Below are 20,527 nucleotides of genomic sequence, written 5' to 3' on the forward strand. Positions count from 1 at the left end.
ACTTTTCTTTCTTTGTGGCTGAAGAGTATCATTCGCTTGGCCTATGAAACTGCTGGACAGCAGCCTCCTGAGAGAGTTACGGCTCATTCTACGAGGGCAGTTTCCTCTTCCTGGGCATTCAAAAATGAAGATTCTGTTGAACAGATTTGCAAGGCTACAACTTGTTCCTCTCTTCACACTTTTTAAAAATTCTATAAATTTGACACTTTTGCCTCGGCTGAGGCCTCTTTTGGGAGAAAGGTTCTTCAAGCAGTGGTGCCTTCCGTTTAGATTCCCTGTCTTGTCTGTCCCTTATCATCTGTGTACTCTAGCTTGGGTATTGATTCCCAATAGTAATTAGATGATCCGTGACTCATCGTGTCATTAGAAAGAAAACAAAATTTATGCTTACCTGATAAATTTCTTTCTTTCTTGACACAATGAGTCCACGGCCCACCCTGTTCTTTTTAGACAGGTTGTTGGTATGTTATAAACTTCAGACACCTCTGCACCACCTTGTTGCTTCTTTTCTCTCCTTTGCTTTGGTCGAATGACTGGGGTTGGAGGGAAGGGAGGTGATATTTAACAGCTTTGCTGTGGTGCTCTTTGCCTCCTCCTGCTGGGCAGGAGTGATATTCCCAATAGTAATTAGATGATCTGTGGACTCATTGTGTCAAGAAATAAATAAATTTATCAGGTAAGCATAAATTTTGTTTTTAAGGGCTACTGGTAGTTTATTCTTAGAGTAGGGGGTGTTTTTAATTTGGAGGGGCTTTTTTATTTTTATAGGGATTAGGTTTAATTTTGTAAAATTTGGTAATTTGATTTTTTATTTTCTGTAATGTTAGCCTTTTTTATTTTTTATAAACTTAGCTTTTTTTATTTATTGTAACTTTAGAATGTATTAGTTTAGTAATTTGGGTTAATTTAAGGGGGTGTTAGGTTAGGGTGCTTAGTTATTTAAGTAGTTATTTGCGTTGTGGGTTTTGGCGGTTTAAGGGGTTAATAAGTTAATTAGGTTTATTGTGATGTCGGAGTTTTGTGGTTTAGGGGTTAATAGGGTAAATAGGTTTATTGCGATGTATTAGTTTAGTAATTTGGGTTAATTTAAGGGAGTGTTAGGGGGGGGTGTTAGGTTAGGGTGCTTAGTTATTTAAGTAGTTATTTGCGTTGTGGGTTTTGGCGGTTTAAGGGGTTAATAGGTTAAATAGGTTTATTGCAATGTGGGGGTTTTGCGGTTAGGGTTTTTTAGTTTAATTATGTTGATTGCGATATTTAAGACAGTAGTCCATTATAATTATAGTATTGCTACACCTGTAGCTTACATATTTATATAAAAGAAGAGTTACAAAATACGTTGTTTCTACATCTGTAGTTTAACAATTATTAGACTGCCCCCTGGGCAGGCTTATCGACTAGTATATACTGTATATATAAATTGAAATATGAAACTAAAAGGTATAGAAGGAAAATGTACGGAATGGAATTAATAAAAGAAATGGGAGCAAAAGGAAAATGTATGCACATAAGGTGCATACATTTTCCTTTTGCTCCCGTTTCTTTCATTAATTCCATTCCGTACATTCTCCTTCTATACCTTTTAGTTTCATATTTTAACTAGTCTATGACTGATACACTGTGAAATAAAATATATAGAGAAAACCCACTGTGCACATGCCAGTGCCAGGCAAATCAGAAACAAAGAAAGGCTAGCAGACTGCAGTTCTGGTATATGATGAATACTTTACATTAGGAATATAACAATATTATAAAATCGAGAATTACATTTCACATTTAAAGGACACAACATTTAACTACACAGAGTATAGTAACAGAAATGTCAATAAATGTGCAAAGTTAAAAAAAATTCCAGCATTTACCTTGCAGGTACAGGACTACACCCAAGACATAACAGATACCCCAGGATCCTGAGCTCCTCATCCTGCAGGGGGCAGTTGTGCCAGAGGTAGGGACTGATCCTCAACACAAAGCAAGCTCCCAAAACCAAGTCAGCAAAGAGCCAAAGCACATGAGCAGATTGTAGGCTTCCCTTAGACTGGGCAGAGTGGGTAAAAATCAAGGGTGGGGGCAACCACTGGATGGAGCAGGGTAGTTGCACCCTATAAGCTAAACACCAGTGGCCATGCAGGCCCCTTTAAACCACAGACAAATTTTGTCTGTGGCTTAAAGAGGCCTGCATGGCCACTGGTGTTTAGCTTATGGGGTGCAACTACCCTGCTCCATCTAGTGGTTGCCCCCACCCTTGATTTTCACCCACTCTGCACAGTCTGAGGGAAGCCTACAATCTGCTCATGTGCGTTGGCTCTGTCAAACATCAGCTCTCCTTTTAATGTAGTTTATGAGTAAGCCACATTTTTGATGGGATCTCTGGTTTTGACTGCTGACGACCCTTTGTCACATTCTTGCAGATACATCTTTAATATCATGCAACATCCACTCAGATCACAATAATAGCCATGCAGTCACTTAGTTTTCCACATACCTGCACAAAATCAAGCTCTCCCATCCGTATACTATCGTTTTAGACCAGACAGTACCTATAAGCTGTCACCAAGGTAACAACACACCACCCTCCTCCCGCAGCTCGGCATCTAGCACAATCAGTCAGGGGTCTCACAGAGTTGCTAGTGCAGCTCAGTGAGAGCAGGCGGAGGATAACTTTGTTCTTAACTTCGGATCGGTAAAGGCTGCGGTTCTTATGAGAGTGCACGTAGAAGTAAATGAAGTCGCTGAATTATTATCGGTGGCTTTTGTATCTGAGTCTTCGTGCAAAGGCAATACATTCTCAGGTCTCTGTAACCTTATGACTGTCAATGGCTCCTCCTGCAGGCACAGCACAGAGACTCTCTGCCCGCATTAAAAGAAAGCCTGCCAGTTATTTAATGCAGGCAGAGGGTCTCTGTGCGGTGCCTGCAGGAGAAGCCATTGACAGACACAAGGTTACAGAGACCTGAAAATGTATTGCATGGGTAGCCGTGTGCTGTGGTAGGGGGGAAGGCTGCATTCCTATGCAATGTTCGCCGCAATGACTGGTGTTCACTGGTATTCAGCACTGTTACATGCAGAATATTGAGGTGCCCCCGCTTCATCGTCAATCCTGCTGGCGGTAGTTGGACAGTCTCAGTCCGGCCCTGTTCTAAAGGACTCGGAGGAGAATTTCCTGGACAATCCAGGACATTTTGAATGTCCGGAACTGGGTCCCAAATTCCGGCACTGTCCCGGGAAAAACGGGACAGTTGGCAACTATGCTAAGATAGGCATACTGCTGGCGGTAGTTGGACAGTCTCAGTCCGGGCCTGTTCTAAAGGACTCGGAGGAGAATTCCCTGGACAATCCAGGACACTTTAAATGTCCAGAACTGGGTCCCAAATTCCGGCACTGTCCCGGGAAAAATGGGACAGTTGGCAACTATACTAAGATAGGCCTACTGGTATCTACCTACCTAAAAAACAAACAGAAAACTGTGTTTTTGCCATTAGCAGATTTTCCTTCAAAATAAATGTTATACTTCTCTTAGTTTTTGTGATACACAAAATGTCTTAGAAGCTGCACCTCTTATAATGATTTCCTTGTGCAAAGCTGTGTATCCATGGCCACCACCTGCTACTTGATAAACAAAACTATTAAGTACTTATTTAATTGAAGGTTTTTATTTTTTTCTAGTCCTCACAAGGAAATTGATAGGGACATTCTGTCACTCATACAAAACACCATTTAAAGGGACATCAAACTTCTGGGCACAACTACAATAGTTTTAGCATAGTTACGCTTCACCATTTTATTATTATTCCTCCTGTTCCTGCAGCACTCTTTAAAGCCATTCTCATATTTTAACCCTTTACTGGTGCTGGTTTCAGTGATCTAGCTGGCGTTTTGATAGATATATTATGCACTTTGGGATAGTTTGCATAATACAGAGTGGGAGCTTTTTGCAGTGACTGCATTGCTCTGTATTATTCATGTGGCCTTTTTTTTTATATATGTTATGTAAGCTTTAAACTGTGTATAAAAACGACACAAATATATACCTCTAACACTGGATAGTGTGTGCTAACCTGAAGTGCACAACACAGCAGTGAAATTTGGCAACATACACACAACTTCTGTCACAGGGTGCGAAAATACAGGAGCTTAAAGATGGCTGCATCCAGTATGAAAATGTGAAGCTTCTCCAACCAGCCCTGTAAATGGTTAAAATAAGATAACAGCTTTGAAGAAAGCTGCAGGCACAGGAGAAAAAAACAATAGTACAGTGAGTAGCAGCCATTCTGTTGAAATGATCTTAAAGGGACATTAAACACCTTAATATATTAATATAAATTGTTTAATTACATTTAGTAAAACAACTTTGCAATACACTTTTTTTTTCTTTTACTTCTGATGACATAACTAGCAGTATTGATGGCATAACTAGCAGTATCAATGGCATAACTAGCAGTATTGATGGCATAGCTAGCGGTATTGATGGCATAACTAGCTGTATTGATGGCATAACTAGTAGTATCAATGGCATAACTAGCAGTATTGATGGCATAGCTAGCGGTATTGATGGCATAACTAGTAGTATTGATGGCATAGCTAGCGGTATTGATGATAAAACTAGTGGTATTGATGGCATAGCTAGCAGTGTTGGTGGCATAACTAGCAGTATTGATGGCATAACTAGCAGTATTGGAGGCATAACTTGCAGTATTGATGGCATAACTAGTGGTATTGATAGCATAACTAGCAGTATTGAAGGCATAACTATCGGTATTGAAGGCATAACTATCGGTATTAATGGCATAACTAGTGGTATTGATGGCATAACTAGCGGTATTGATGGCATTACTAGCAGTTTTGATGGCATAACTAGCAGTAGTGATGGCATAGCTATAGCGGTATTGATGGCATAGCTAGCAGTATTGATGGCATAACTAGTAGTATTGATGGCATAGCTAGCAGTATTGGTGGCATAACTAGTAGTATTGATGGCATAAGTAGCAGTATTGATGGCATAACTAGTAGTATTGATGGCATAGCTAGGAGTATTGATGGCATAACTAGCAGTTTTGATGGCATAGCTAGCAGTATTGATGGCATAGCTAGCGGTATTAATGGCATAACTAGTAGTATTGATGACATAGCTAGCAGTATTGATGGCATAGCTAGCAGTATTGATGGTATATCTAGCGGTATTGATGGCATAACTAGCGGTATTGATGGCATAACTAGCCTAATTGATGGCATAGCTAGCGGTATTGATGGCATAACTAGCAGTTTTGATGGCATAACTAGCAGTATTGATGACATAGCTAGCAGTATTGATGGCATAGCTAGCAGTATTAATGGCATAAATAGCGGTATTGATGGCATAACTAGCGGTATTGATGGCATAGCTGGCGGTATTGATGGCATAAATAGCGGTATTGATGACATAGCTAGCGGTATTGATAGCATAACTAGCGGTATTGATGGCATACCAACAGAATCAGGTACTCAAGGATAGAAGTTGCTGCAAAAGACTTGGTGAAAAAGAAATAATGTCTTAAGGGCAAAGGAGGCATGAATGGGCCAATAGCATCTCCAAAGTCATGAACCGTTGAATCTCTTTCAGATGACTATATTATGTTCTATTTCCAATCTATTTGACAAAATCATTCCAAACTTCAAAATGTTACATTTTAATAGCTGTAATTTAGGGCTGCACGATTAATCACGGATGCGGTTTTAAACCGTGATTAATCGCTGCGGTTCTAAAACCGCGAGAGTACACAATTAAAAAAAATAATCTTCAGATCGTCATGAAAACGGAGGCGGAGAGGGAGGATGAGAGGCGGACCAATGTGCGGCCGTGGACAGACCTGAGAATGCCTGCGAAACAGGCATTTTGGAAGAGATTGAAGAGTGTGTGGAAGTCATCTGGGAGTGTTGTGGCGGTGGTCAAACGGTGGCGTGGCGGTGGGACAGCTCAAAGTTGTGAGCAATAAAGTGAATATTGTAAAAAAACTTTTAAGTGCCTTACTGATTTTTTTTCTTCTTTTTTTTAACTTCTGTGATGCTTAACATTGAGTTTGATTACATATTACAATAATACAATATATTTTATTTATCAATGTTCATTAAGGGTTGCTTGTAGGATGTATTGTGAAGTAAATTGTAAAATATAATATATTCAACATAATGTTACCAAAACATATAAATAATAGCTGCTACGTACTGCTCTATCTCTATCATCTGTCTAGTAGATACTAGATAGACTATAGAGGATGAATGATATATAGAGTTACTTACTAGATAGATAAATGTAATATTATATTTATTATTTATATTTATTTAATATATCATTTAGTTGAGTCAAGTGTAGATTCCCAGAAGATAGGTCATCAATCATCAGTAGTAGTACACAGTGGTGCAGTGCACAAGTTTTTTTTATTTTTATATTTTTCCTCTAATTATAAGTGTTCATTTTTATGCTCCAAGAGTGTATTGGACATTGAGAAACATAAGATTCTGTAGTGTTAAATAAACGTTTTATTGAAAAATTAAGGTGTTATAGTCATTTTTAATAAAAGTGCGATTAAAATTGGGATCCCCCCCATATTGTCCAGCCCTACTGTAATTGTAAAGGAACATGGAAATCCAAGTTTTTTTCCCCATGATTTAGATGGAGCATACCATTTAAAAAAGTTTCCATTTTACTCTTATTAGCAAATTTATTTTGTTCTTTTAGTATCCTTTGTTGAAAACAGGTAGGTAGGCTCAGGAGCATGGACGTTTCTAGAGGACTATATGGCAGCAGTTTTAGAAGAATGCTTTTAACATTGCAAGAGCACTAGATGACAGAATTGTTTATTTCCATATAGTGCACCACCAGGCGTACACACTGCCTACCTAAGTATGCTCTTCAACAAAGAATACCATGAGAACTTACTAACAGAAGTAAATTTGAAACTTTTTTTTTTTTAATTGTATGCTCTGTCTGATTCACAAAATACAATTGTCTCTTTTATTTGGTTTTGTGTATTAATAAACATTTTATTTTGGTGATTTCTAATAAAACCCCACAGTGCTAATTTTATTTACTTTTCCTGGATTATCCTCGGTTATGTTTTTACTTCTATACAGAGCACTTTATTTCTACATTGGTTTATAACGTAATAAGGGAACACTATATATGTGGTGCTATTGCTATTTCTATGGTCATTGTATTATTTTGGTGCAGTGTGAGTGCCAGTTGACAAGGAGTGTTGGTACGGCATTGTTCTGGTGCTGTGTCACTGCCAGTTGACAACAAGTGTTGGTACGGCATTGTTCTGGTGCTGTGTCACTGCCAGTTGACAACAAGTGTTGGTACTGCATTGTTCTGGTGCTGTGTCACTGCCAGTTGACAACAAGTGTTGGTACGGCATTGTTCTGGTGCTGTGTCACTGCCAGTTGACAACAAGTGTTGGTACTGCATTGTTCTGGTGCTGTGTCACTGCCAGTTGACAACAAGTGTTGGTACGGCATTGTTCTGGTGCTGTGTCACTGCCAGTTGACAACAAGTGTTGGTACTGCATTGTTCTGGTGCAGTGTGAGTGCCAGTTGACAACAAGTGTTGGTACTGCATTGTTCTGGTGCAGTGTGAGTGCCAGTTGACAAGAAATGTTGGTATTGCATTGTTCTCGCACAGTGTCAGTGCCAGTTGACAAGAAGTGTTGGTATTGCATTATGTTGGTGCAGTGTTAGTTCAAGTTGACAAGGAGTGTTGGTACGGCATTGTTCTGGTGCTGTGTCACTGCCAGTTGATAACAAGTGTTGGTACTGCATTGTTCTAGTGCAGTGTGAGTGCCAATTGACAAGGAGTGTTAGTACTGCATTGTTCTGGTGCAGTGTAAGAGCCAGTTGACAAGGATTGTTGGCACTGCATTGTTCTGGTGCAGTATGAGTGCCAATTGACAAGGAGTGTTAGTGCTGCATTCTTCTGGTGCAATGTAAGTGCCAGTTGACAAGGAGTGATGGTACTGCATTGTTCTGGTGCAGTGTGAGTGCCAATTGATAAGGAGTGTTAGTACTGCATTGTTCTGGAGCAGTGTAAGTGCCAGTTGACAAGGAGTGATGGCACTGCATTGTTCTGGTGCAGTGTGAGTGCCAGTTGACAAGGAGTGTTAGTACTGCATTGTTCTGGTGCAGTGTAAGTGCCAGTTGACAAGGAGTGATGGTACTGCATTTTTCTGGTGCAGTGTGAGTGCCAGTTGACAAGGAGTGTTGGTACTGCATTGTTCTGGTGCAGTGTGAGTGCCAGTTGACAAGGAGTGTTAGTACTGCATTGTTCTGGTGCAGTGTAAGTGCCAGTTGACAAGGAGTGATGGTACTGCATTGTTCTGGTGCAGTGTGAGTGCCAGTTGACAAGGAGTGTTGGTACTGCATTGTTCTGGTGCAGCGTGAGTGCCAGTTGACAAGGAGTGATGGTACTGCATTGTTCTGGTGCAGTGTGAGTGCCAGTTGACAAGGAGTGTTGGTACTGCATTGTTCTGGTGCAGCGTGAGTGCCAGTTGACAAGGAGTGTTGGTACTGCATTGTTCTGGTGCAGCGTGAGTGCCAGTTGACAAGGAGTGATGGTACTGCATTGTTCTGGTGCAGTGTGAGTGCCAGTTGACAAGGAGTGTTGGTACTGCATTGTTCTGGTGCAGTGTGAGTGCCAGTTGACAAGGAGTGTTGGTACTGCATTGTTCTGGTGCAGTGTGAGTGCCAGTTGACAAGGAGTGTTGGTACTGCATTGTTCTGGTGCAGTGTGAGTGCCAGTTGACAAGGAGTGTTGGTACTGCATTGTTCTGGTGCAGTGTACAAGTTGACAAGGAGTGTTGGTATTGGCACAGTGTGAGTGCCAGTTGACAAGGAGTATTGGTATTGCATTGTTCTGGTGCAGTGTGAGTGCCAGTTGACAAGAAGTGTTGGTATTGCATTATTTTGGTGCAGTGTGAGTGCCAGTTGACAAGGAGTGTTGGAGGTACTGCATTGTTCTGGCACTGTGTCACTGCCAGTTGACAAGAGGCGTTGGTACAGCATTCTTCTGGTGCAGTGTGAGTGCCAGTTTATAAGGAGTGTTGGTACTGCATTGTTCTGGTGCTGTGTCACTGCTAGTTGACAAGAAGTTTTGGTATTGCATTATTTTGGTGCAGTGTGAGTGCCAGTTGACAAGGAGTGTTGGTACTGCATTGTTCTGGTACTGTGTCACTGCCAGTTGACAAGAGGTGTTGGTACTGCATTGTTCTGGTACTGTGTCACTGCCAGTTGACAAGAGGTGTTGGTACTGCATTCTTCTGGTGCAGTGTGAGTGCCAGTTTATAAAGAGTGTTGGTACTGCATTGTTCTGGTGCAGTATGACTGCCTGGTGATGTGGGTATTGCAGTGTTTTGTGCAGTGTTAGTGTTAAGTTTTAACATGTCATTTATATTGTGGATATTGTAATGTATTGGTGCAGTGTGAGTGCCAGATGACAAGGAGTGTTGGTACTGCATTGTTCTGGTGCAGTGTGAGTGCCAGTTGACAAGGAGTGTTGGTACTGCATTGTTCTGGTGCAGTGTACAAGTAGACAAGGAGTGTTGGTATTGGCACAGTGTGAGTGCCAGTTGACAAGGAGTATTGGTATTGCATTGTTCTGGCACAGTGTGAGTGCCAGTTGACAAGAGGTGTTGGTACTGCATTCTTCTGGTGCAGTGTGAGTGCCAGTTTATAAGGAGTGTTGGTACTGCATTTTCTGGTGCTGTGTCACTGCTAGTTGACAAGGAGTGTTGGTACTGCATTGTTCTGGTGCAGTGTGACTGCCTGGTGATGTGGGTATTGCAGTGTTTTTGTGCAGTGTTAGTGTTAAGTTTTAACATGTCATTTATATTGTGGGTATTGTAATGTATTGGTGCAGTGTTAGTGTTAAATGATGACGTAATGTTTAATGTGATTATTATGATGACCTGTAATGTATAATGTGGCTATTGTAATATTAGATGCAGTGTCAGTGTTAAGTGATGACATGTAATGTGGGTATTGCAGTGTATTGGGGAAGGTATGGAGTGCTTTGGTATTTACATGTGTGAAGTCAGTAATGTAATATGCTATTTGATCAGTGATAATTTATAATTTATTATATGATGTCATTAGTTAAGCCCAGGGGAAGTAAGAGCTCTTCAACTTTTGTATTTCTTTTTTTTTTTTTTTTATAAATTAAGCTTTTTTATTTGTCTCAAGCAGAGTATAAAGTCAGGCAGATTACATGATTGTGCGCCTGTTCTATGACAATCCAAACAGATTACAATATATACAAATAACATAGTATTAGCTTGTGCTAATGGAGAAACTAAAAAGTTTCTACCATACAATCAATAATTAACCATTAAAAGGTATTGATACAAATCGCTGGAATTTGGACATTTTCCTTATTCCCACAAACATACAGAACTATACGAAGAAAGAAAACAAAACTACACCAAGGCAATAAATTGAAGAAGGTAAAAAGGAAAAGGGGGAAAAAAAAGGGAACCCCCCGACCCCTCCCCCCCCGTCCCCAATGCCCTTAGCTCTAAATATTTAGATTAACCACCCCTCCAAAATGTTGGTTATCTATCTGACAGGGTTAATTGTTGAAATAGGAGAGAGTCCCTTAATGGGAAAAGAATCTGACTTTGTGTCTCATATGGAAGTGACAGTATGACATTTTCTCATTTAGCCAAGAAGGCTAACAATTTAGTATCTAGAAAAATCAAATGGACTTTTGTATTTCATATCTTATTTGACTAAGAACTTTTGCATTGTTTAATGTCTTGTATGCAACAATTGTACTGTGTCCAGTCTGTGTGTCTGTTCTGTATATACCATGGGTTAGTGTTGGTGTGTGCATGACTATTGCTTGTATATGTAGTCATGTCACGTACACACAGCCATATAGCACATTTTGCACATAAATCTGTCTCCCACCTCCTCTCACTGCGTATTTCCTAGTAAGACCAGCTTTCTCCTCTTCTTATCCCTCCTCTGTGTGACTTGCTTACGTACCTCTTAAATCTTGTAAGCCATTCATTCATGGTACTGTGAGTACATGTCCTGCATAGCCAATCTACTCCTGTGTATCATTCATTCATACGCTTTCTCCTCCCCAAGTTCCTCTTCATTCAAACAATTCCCTCTCTGCATTTTATTTCTTAACATTTTCTCTTTCCTCTTCACTTAAGTTTAGTTTCCCTATTCAGTCGTTATTTCATCCATCCATTTCATTCATCTTCTTATCTTCTCCCCTATCTTTTTTTTTTTTCCTAACCCCCTCCTCTTTTCACTTTTCCCCTCACCCTCTATCTCCATTCATAATTCTTTCCCTCTCTGCCTTTCCATTCATATTTCTCACCCTCCCACGCTCCTCTCTGTTCTATGAATGCTAATGACTATGCCTGAGCTGCAGGTCATAGACGCATCAAGACGTGATCTCCCTGCAGTGTGGGAGGGAGCGGACAGAGACATAACCCTCCACTACCACAGAAAAACATTGCAGTAGGAAAATAAAAATCTGTACCTCTTTATATTTTGTCTACTATTGTTCAGTTTCATTCTCTGCTATTGTTTTGTAAAATCCTTCTGTATAAGTCCTCAAACAGCTGCTTAAAAACTCCCTTAGTCTGATATAACTATTGATATTGTTACATAAAATGTCTCAGATATTATGTTTTAACCTCTCACTATAAATCTTGATATCGCCCTTTGTAATCTTGGGCTTTAACTCTATATATCTCTCCCAATAACTTACCCTGTTTCTGCTAGTAACCCTCCCTAGAACACCTGTTTTTTCTCTCCCTAACCTGTTCTATAACTTAGGTCCTGGGAGCCAGGGATCGATCTATGGCTCCTATTTCTTTGTACTGTTTTACATAGAACTTTATACAAAACAGATTCCTGAATTAAAAACGTGCCCTACAAATTTCAGGCTTTAAGTTTGCTATAAATATGTTGAGCCTGCTTTAAAATCTCCTGTTACTTTATATTAGATGTTTCTATATCTTATATATGACCTCATGGTATATTTCCTATTGGCTCTATATAATCCTTCCTATGACTTAAGGCTTCATACAGTATGTTACCTCCATATAAATATGATATTTTTGTATATAACAACATTTGTTTTCTTCCTACTTGGAAAGAGTCCACAGCTGCATTCATTACTTTTGGGAAATAAGAACCTGGCCACCAGGAGAAGGCAAAGACACCCCAGCCAAAGGCTTAAATACTCCTCCCACTTTGCTCATCCCCCAGTCATTCTTTGCCTTTCGTCCCAGGAGGTTGGCAGAGAAGTGTCAGAATTTGTTTTGTCTCTTATGGAGGGTACTACTCTTCACAATGGGACAGGAGTTTTAAGTAGCCCTATAAGTTTCTCAGTGAGGGCCTGGGTGAAAGTAAGAGGCTGGAGATGTAGGGAGAGTTCTCTTTTGCGACACCATCCCGACTCATATTAACAGCTCCTACAGCAATTGGCGTTGACAAGTTTCGCAGACTGCTTTTTCTCTCAAGTCCATGTCAGGAGCGATGCTACTATCTGTCACACTTGAAGGGCCGTGTTCCTGTTCCACGGCGTAGATTCTGGTAACATTGTTTCATTTTTTATTACATAATGTTAACACAGAAGACAGGGTCACAGTATGGTGCCTTTTATCTTTATAGAATCAAGGGTTAATTTCTTCTTAGGGGGATTATTGAACAGGGGGGAATAATAATCTTATATGTTTATTTGATTTTGTGCTGCTTTTTGTGTGAGATGTTATGGGCTCTTAGGCTATCATGGAATATACAGGTTTCACTTTCACTTTGAGAGCCATGCAGCTTACAAGCTTGGCGCGCTTTCTCTCATAGCAGGGGCGGTCCTGCATTGTGCACTATGTGATTCATTCCCTCCTTCGTGACTATCAGAGAGGAGTCATACACCTCTGTACTGTCTGGGTCATAGGAGGTGGTGAGTGCCCCAGCCATTGGGTTATAGAGGTGCCGTTATTTTATTATAAAAAAGAGGATGTTCTATCTCTCTAGTTCTCCGGTTATTGCACTAGTCATGGAGGATTCGGTTTCTTTAGAGGGCACTCCCTCTAGGATTCGGTTTCTTTAGAGGGTACTCCCTCTATTCCTAAAGAGCAATTCCTGTTTATATGGGGAGGAGGCCCTAATTTCCCCTCTCAATTATGTTCCATATGCCTTGATAATGTGATATCAAACCTCTGAGGAGTTGTTGTTCAGTGAGGTGCGTACCCTACATTGTTATCTCTATACACATGCAGTTTTCCCATAGCATTGTTGATCCTCCATCTGGAGGGGGCCTTTTTTCTGCAGACGTTACTGCGCAGTTCAGACGGCGGTGTCTGCGGTCTTAATGCTTTTCCTCGCCCTGCTAAGCGCAAGCGAAAGGTTACATATTGCACTCCTTCCCAGGGTACATCAAATAACTTTTGGATTTAACTGATACGGTTATCTGAGGATGAAGTTCTTTCTGAGACTTCAGAGTATGAACTTTCTGGGTCAGAGGAACCAGACTTTAGTTTTAGGAATTAGCGCTTCTTCTAAAGGAAGTTTTTGGCGAATTCAGGGGTTCCAGAGGTCATATTGCCTGATGAACCTTTTTTCCTAAATTGAATAGAGTTTGAGGACAGGGTGGTGCTTTCCCTTCCCTGCTCCTGTTGTCCTGGGTATTCCACCTTGGACTGTACAGTTTCCTGCGGGTGCGACTGTCCCTGAGTGTTGTGTCTTTCGTTACAGAATTGTGTTCCTTAGCATGTTACTCAGACATGTTTTTTCAGTTATTGAACGACCATATCCTTATTGGATAAGGGAATACTCACTTTGCTCTTCGAATCGCACACCTCATTAGACATGTGGGGATGATGTAATCTCCTGCTTGTCCAGGTATTGAGATCTTTTCCATTTATTTTGGATGATCAGGGCTCCGTTTGGCTGGTCCTGCGGTAGGCCTGTTTCTTTTTGGGCGTTAACCTATGGGTTGCCTTATATTTTATTTTCATCCGATAGGATGTCCTGTCTGATTTCCTTCTTCCCCTCTGAGGGCTGGTCCTGTTTGGGTTCAGTTCTGTCGGGTAGCTATTCGGACACGTGGCGCCGCTCTGCTTGGCTGGTCCGGTAGAGGTGCCAAGTGCTCATGTTATCCTCTGTGTTCATCTAAGCATTCTAGAGGACCGGTGGGTCCGTGAGGCAGGAAGGATTGTTTTAGTCCTTATAGCCTTCAATTTGGATGACTGGGTCAGTGGAGTTCTGCTGCGTCTCTCTCTCTCTCTTGTTTCTGGGGTTGTCAGACCCTAGAGCTCCTTCCCATGTAGTGGAGGGTTGGTGGGCTTGCGCCCTCTTGCCGCCGAGTTGGGCGGTTTGGCCTTTTTCCTTTTGAGACCCTGAGAATTGTCCTTCTGGACTTAGTTCTCAGCAGCTAGTAGTTTATTAGGTAGTTCAGCTGCCTTGCAGCGGATGGGTTGCAGAATGTGACCAGCTGCAGTCATTGCACATTGATTGTGTACTGTCTAGCTGTTTTTTATGAGACCTTTTGGTCTTCCTCTGTTGTCTCCATGTGAGTTAGGTCTCCTTTTAGGGACCTGGGTTCCCCTCCGGGATATGGTCGTTCCCTGTTAGGGGCACTGGGCGTGGTCTCAATGGGTTCTGCTCGGAGCTGGGGATGCTGTGCGTCCTTTTCTCTCTATGATCCTCTGATTGTATGGAGGTGATGCGGAGACCAGCCTTTGCTCGAGTGATTTTGGCCTTGGGTATCCCCTTGCTTGGTGTCCTGCGGCTGTTTGAGAGTCTATGGGCTCTAGTGTCGTTGTACGACTTTTAACGCCTTAGCTCCTTTGGTGCATTGGATTTTGGCAAGGGGTGGTCTCTTCCTTGGGTCGGGACTTGCGAGTTATTTCGTTGTCAGGGTTGATCTGGATATTGCATTGATATCTCCCTGTGGTCTGGTTTTTTTTATATCAGACGGGGTGTTAAGTTCTTGGATACTGTTTGTTTAAACAATTGGGGGCTCAGATCTGTTTTCTCCCTGGTGCTTCCAGTTGCTGAGGCTTTGCTCAGTGTTTTCCTTTGTGGAGTTGTTGCCGGACTTTTTGGCTCTAGGGCTGGTTCAGGGTTCCCCAGTTCCTGGGAACTTGGGCTATGTCCTTTTACTTGGACTAATTGATCACGTTTGGCCAGGTGGTCTGAGTGCTGATGCTCATTGGGCTGGACTTACGCCTTTATGGTCGGTTTCCCTTGGTTAGCTTGCTGTGATAACCTTATGGATTCACTGCTCTGCAGGTGAATGGGTTTGCAGTGTCTCTGCTGCAGCTATTGCACATTGGATGTGTGGGGGGGGATTCCTTCCAAGTCCATCTGCATTGGAGATTGATCTCTCCTGTAGCCTGTGTCTTGTGGGCAGGTGCTCTGCCCTTTTGACCCCATCCCTTTTCTTAGGGTAGGGGGCTTATTCTCCTTCTTATGGAGGTGTGGTCCTTTTTCTAGGGATTCTCTTGGATTCAGGAGGTTGGAACTGAGAGTTAACATTTCAGAGAGGGGTGTTTTTCTCTGGGTTGTTACGTTCCATCTGGAGTCTCGCTGGCTCTGTGTCGAGACTATGGTGGGCCTTTTGTTAGATTCCTTTGGGTCTACGCCCTTGTCGTCTGTTTCTAAGGAGTCGGGTTGGCACCCGTACTCTGTTGGGATGGCTGTGGCCATTCTTCCACTTGTTTTTGAGCTGGTGTTGGGGTTCATCTGTTCTGTTTTCGAGACCTACCGATGCTTGGGCTGGCCCGGTTGGGAGTGGGTTCTGAGATGTGTTGTCATCTTCAGGATCTAGGTTGGCATTGTAGCTAGCCCCCTGGGTTTACAAGTTGAGGGTCCCGGGTTACCATTCACCTTCGGGTTCTGGGTGTAACCTCTCTCTCTCTTGTGGGGTGCAGTGGGTCTCGTTGAGGCTATGTGCTTCCCTTTTGGAGCCCTGTGTGTAGGTCTAGCGGCTTCGATTGCCTGGATGTGTGCCCACTGTCTGGGAGTTCTCCTTTTGCAATCTGTTCTCTTGGTGGATGCTTTTTACTTCTCAGCAAGTATTCCGTGTCATCCTAATGATGGCTGCGTGTTCTTGACTCAGGGTTTTTTTGGTCTGGGTCTGTTACACGTTCTTTTTTTGCCTGAATACTATAGTATTCTTAGTTCTGTCGATGTGAAGATTCCGTCTTCAGTTGTCTTTCGGTGCTTTTGCACGATGTTGAGAGAGAGGTTTTTCTGTTTCGAGGCCTGGTCCTAAACCTCTGGTTTCAGCTTGGTCTGGGCGTAGCCTCCCCTTGTTTGTCAGGACCCATTTGGGTCTTTGTGAGCTGGGTTCGCTATTGGGGATTTCCTTTTATGGATTTTGTGGTGACCTTTTGGTTCCCCTTCGGGTTCTTCTTTGCCTTATCCCTTGGTGAGGGACCGCCTGTTGGGCGAAGGTGTCTTCTGGAGGACTGTTGGCTCAGTTGAGTCCGATTTTGCGGTCTCTAGCTAGGCTTCTGGACTATCTGCGGGTCAGTTTTCTCGTCTTCAGACGAAGCAGGGTTTTTGTTGGGTACTGGTTTCTGGCTTGGTGCCCTCAGAATGGGCCGCCTATTGTGCCCTCCCGCTTTGGCATTCATTGTCCTCTTTAGCTTGGGTATTGTTTTCCCAAAAGTAATGAATGCAGCTGTGGGCTCTTTCCAATTAGGAAGAAAAACATAAATTATGCTTACCTGATAATTTCCTTTTCTTCTGTTGGAAAGAGCCACACAGCTCCCCACCCTTTTTCTACGTGGGGCGTCTTTTTTTATTCTTCTGGCACCTTTTTCACCCTGATATTTCTTCTACTGTTCCTTGTTCCTCGGCAGAATGACTGGGGGGATAAGGGAAGTGGGAGGAGTATTTAAGCCTTTGGCTGGTAGGTCTTTGCCTCCTCCTGGTGGCCAGGTTCTTATTTCCCAAAAGTAATGAATGCAGCTGTGGACTCTTTCAAACGGAAGAAAAGGAAATTATCAGGTAAGCATAATTTATGTTTTAATTTTATTCTTATTGCCTCTTGTCATTTCTCTTTATATATTGACCCTATTGTGGCATATAATTTAGCTTAACCTATAACTGCTCTTATGGTTGTGTATTACGTTCCCAGTAATTTATATATATTGATCCTTGCATCTTGGTTTCTTGTACATCACAGAGCTCGACAAGCCAAGAGATGCCCTGGTTGAGCAGAGTCTGACAGTTGTATTATCTTCTTCTTACTGTGAATTTCTGGTACCTGATAACCCAACGTGGGGGTCCTTATCCCATCTGCATGTCTATCCAACGTTTGGATGCCGGGATGAGCCTGTCCCCCCAGTCTGGTGAGTGATTGGAATTAGAGCTCTCTTGTAGATATGATCTAAGTGATAGTTTAGTATAATTCAGTGACCTACCCTATTAGAAACTTAATTTTTCATTAGTTTTCTAGTTGTAGAAAATGTATTATTATTATTATTATTTATTTTTGGTGGTAGATCTTAAACTGGCTGTGTCATTTTTTATTAAAGGGATATAAAAATCATTTTTTTCTTTCATGATTCAGATAGAGAATACAATTTTGAAAGAGTTTTCAATTTGTTATTTTTTGTTAAAGAGATATCTAGATAGGTAGTGTGCACATGTCTGGAGCACAAACTAACAGAAAATAGTGCTGCCATCTAGTGCTCTTGCTAATGTATAACATTGTTGCAAAACTGCTGCACACACTTTCTGCTTTTCAACAAAGGATGACAAGACAACAAAGAAAATGTGATAATAGAAGTACATTGGAAAGTTATTTAAAGTGAAGGTAAACTTTGATGAATGAAAGCATGTTTTTTAAAAATACTATTAGAAACAGGGGCACTTTCATTCCTCAAAGTTTACAAGCAGCCGTTTTGTTTATAAACTTACCTTTATTCTCTTCACAGCCGGAGCAGCTTTCCCCCGTACGGAGATCCTCTCTTCACACGTCAGCAATGACTAATCCGGCTTCCTCCAATCACGGCTTTCCCCCCAGGGGAGTCATGAAATGAATGAAAGTGCCCCTGTTTTTAATAGTATTTTTAAAAACCGGGCTTTCATTCATCAAAGTTTACCTTCACTTTAAAATTGTATATTCTATCTGAATCATGAAAGAATATTTTGGGGGTTTATGCCCCTTTAAGCTTACTTTCAATTATACTAATTTATTTTCTTTCTTAAGACACGGTGAGTCCACGGATCATCAATTACTGTTGGGAATATCACTCCTGGCCAGCAGGAGGAGGCAAAGAGCACTACAGCAAAGCTGTTAAGTATCACTTCCCTTCCCACAACCCCCAGTCATTCTCTTTAACTTCAGTGCAAGGAGGAGGTGAAGTTATAGGTGTCTGTGTAAGATTCTTCTATCAAGATTTTTTTGTTTTGAAGCCAGGGCAGACCTGCTCTGATCTTCCATCACAATCTGGGTATAGCTGTACTCCACGTTAGTCTCTTCAGCAGGGCTGTGGTGGCTTTAAATCAGTTAGGAACTTGTGGGGTGGGCCTCACTGAGTTTTCCTAACAAATTGCTGCCCTCTCTCAGAATGCCAGACTAGGCTTACTCTGTTCATTTATTTTATCCTAGGTCTCTGTGAGGAGTGGCTTCCTCTTATACCAGGGAACTGTCGTCCTGCTGGTCAGGTATGCAGGTAAGTGCCTTTTTTAGTCTATAAAACACTTATGGCACTTCAAACATATCTGCACTTATTGGGCTTAATCCCTGAGGATCAGGGTTTGTTCTGGCAGGGGCAGGGTACTGTGTGGCGGTAGAGTAAGGGAACAAGGGAACTATAGAGGGAAGTTTTATTTCTGTTTTCTAGTGGCTCAGGAGTGGTCTGCTTATGCAGTCATTTTTCATACTGTTAGAGCCCTAACGGCATTTTTGCGGCTAGATGCCTTAGCCGGTTTCCTAGCGTGATGTCACTATGGGACGTGTCTCTTCCTTCTGCGTGCCATTTTCCCTTGACTTTGTTTTTGTCAGTAAAATCAGTCACATTGACTTGGTTTTTGCTTCCCTCCTCTGTCGCTCCTGTTCTGCTGCGGACCGGAGATCCAGCTTGTACAATCAGTGCCGGGAGGAGCAGGTTGGCGCCTCAGCATAGCGCTGAGGTGTAGAGGTGCTGGGGAGTGTGTTAGTAGTTTTTGAATAATAAGTAGAACCCCTTATTTAAAACTTTAATTTTCTCATGGGTTTTTGAGGACATTGTCTGTTGTTTAGTGTTTAAAGAGACAGTAACAATCTTTCTTTTTTAAAACACGATGAGTCCACGGCTCATCTTAATTACTAATGGGATATTCACCTCCTGGTCAGCAGGAGGAGGCAAAGAGCACCACAGCAGAGCTGCTATATATAGCTCCACCCTTCCCTCCCACCCCAGTCATTCTCTTTGCCTACGTTAGTGATAGGAAGATGTAAAGTGAGGTGTTAGATTAGATTCTTCAATCAAGAGTTTATTATTTTTAAAGTAGTGCCAGAGTGTGCTATTTTGTCCTGGGGTGTAGCCTAGTCCATATCAGTCTCTTCAGTAGAGCTTTTGGTGGCTTTAAAGCAATGGGAACTTGTGGAACATAATTCTCACTGCGCCTCCCATACATGGTTTGCTGCCCTGCTTATAAAAGTCTGAGGGAAGACAATATACTCAGTACTTTTTTTTGTTCCACAGGCCAATGTGAGGAAGAGGACCTCACAAGCCAGGTGGTCTGCCCTCCTGCCGGGCAGATTTCTGAGGTAAGTGCTAAATTCTTTTTTTCTGGGAAGGATATGCTGCAGAGGAGAGCATACACTGGAAAATTTAGCACCCTATATACCCTACATTGGACACTAGATAACTCTGGCCCTAAGAGGGAGGGGGACAGTTTATCTGGCAGGGCATGCAGGCACTGGAGGACGCGGGGAAATGGCTCTGTTTTTTTGTTATAAACTAGCATATTTGCAGCTCCCAAGGGCTTATTTTATTTTTCAGCCGTCTGGGAGGTTTCTCCTTACACGTTAAGGGATGTGTAGGGGTACGTGCAGTGCTAGTTTCGTTGGCTTTATTTAGATTTGTAGCCAACCTAGAGACTGTTTGTTTAGAGTTATGTTTGTTAGAATTGTACTTTCATTTGTAATAATATGGCTGTTTTCTTTTTTCCACCCGGGAGTTTGTCTGGAGACGCCCACGATTGGCCGGGCTAAGTTACGCACCATTGTTGCGCATTCTTCGTCTCCTTCCCGGGTAGTTAGAGTGACAGTTCTCTGGGCACTGGAAACCTTCTCTGCTGCGTTGTGTTTATGCAGCGGAGAGGTTTCTATCTTTACAGCAACGTCTTTATGCTTTTCTCTGCCGCTACTATGCAGCGGAAGGGCTTCTATTTTTTTACACTAAAGTTTAGTGCTGCGGATACCTTCTCTGCTGCGAGGTGAACATAGCTGCAGCAGAGAGGATTATCATAATCAGTATGAGTTTAAAGTATTAGGTGCTCTGGATATCTTTTGACTGCTTTTTGTAGACCATGC

The 20,527-nt window shown here is 42.0% G+C and overlaps 1 protein-coding gene across 3 annotated transcripts in view; it reads left to right on the forward strand.

Annotated features, from left to right (window-relative positions):
• The window catches only part of HDAC5 (histone deacetylase 5), a 421,662-nt gene that overhangs the window by 82,941 nt on the left and 318,194 nt on the right, over nucleotides 1-20,527 (forward strand). For all 3 annotated transcript variants that reach the window (XM_053700081.1, XM_053700076.1, XM_053700085.1), the window contains exon 2: nucleotides 17,186-17,351. In XM_053700081.1, coding sequence (XP_053556056.1) covers nucleotides 17,303-17,351 — 49 coding nt within the window. In that variant the 5' untranslated portion in view covers nucleotides 17,186-17,302. The remainder of the gene's footprint in view (nucleotides 1-17,185; nucleotides 17,352-20,527) is intronic.

The sequence above is a fragment of the Bombina bombina genome, chromosome 1 (genome assembly GCF_027579735.1).
Source record: "Bombina bombina isolate aBomBom1 chromosome 1, aBomBom1.pri, whole genome shotgun sequence".
In the NCBI taxonomy this organism is placed as follows: Eukaryota; Metazoa; Chordata; class Amphibia; order Anura; family Bombinatoridae; genus Bombina; species Bombina bombina.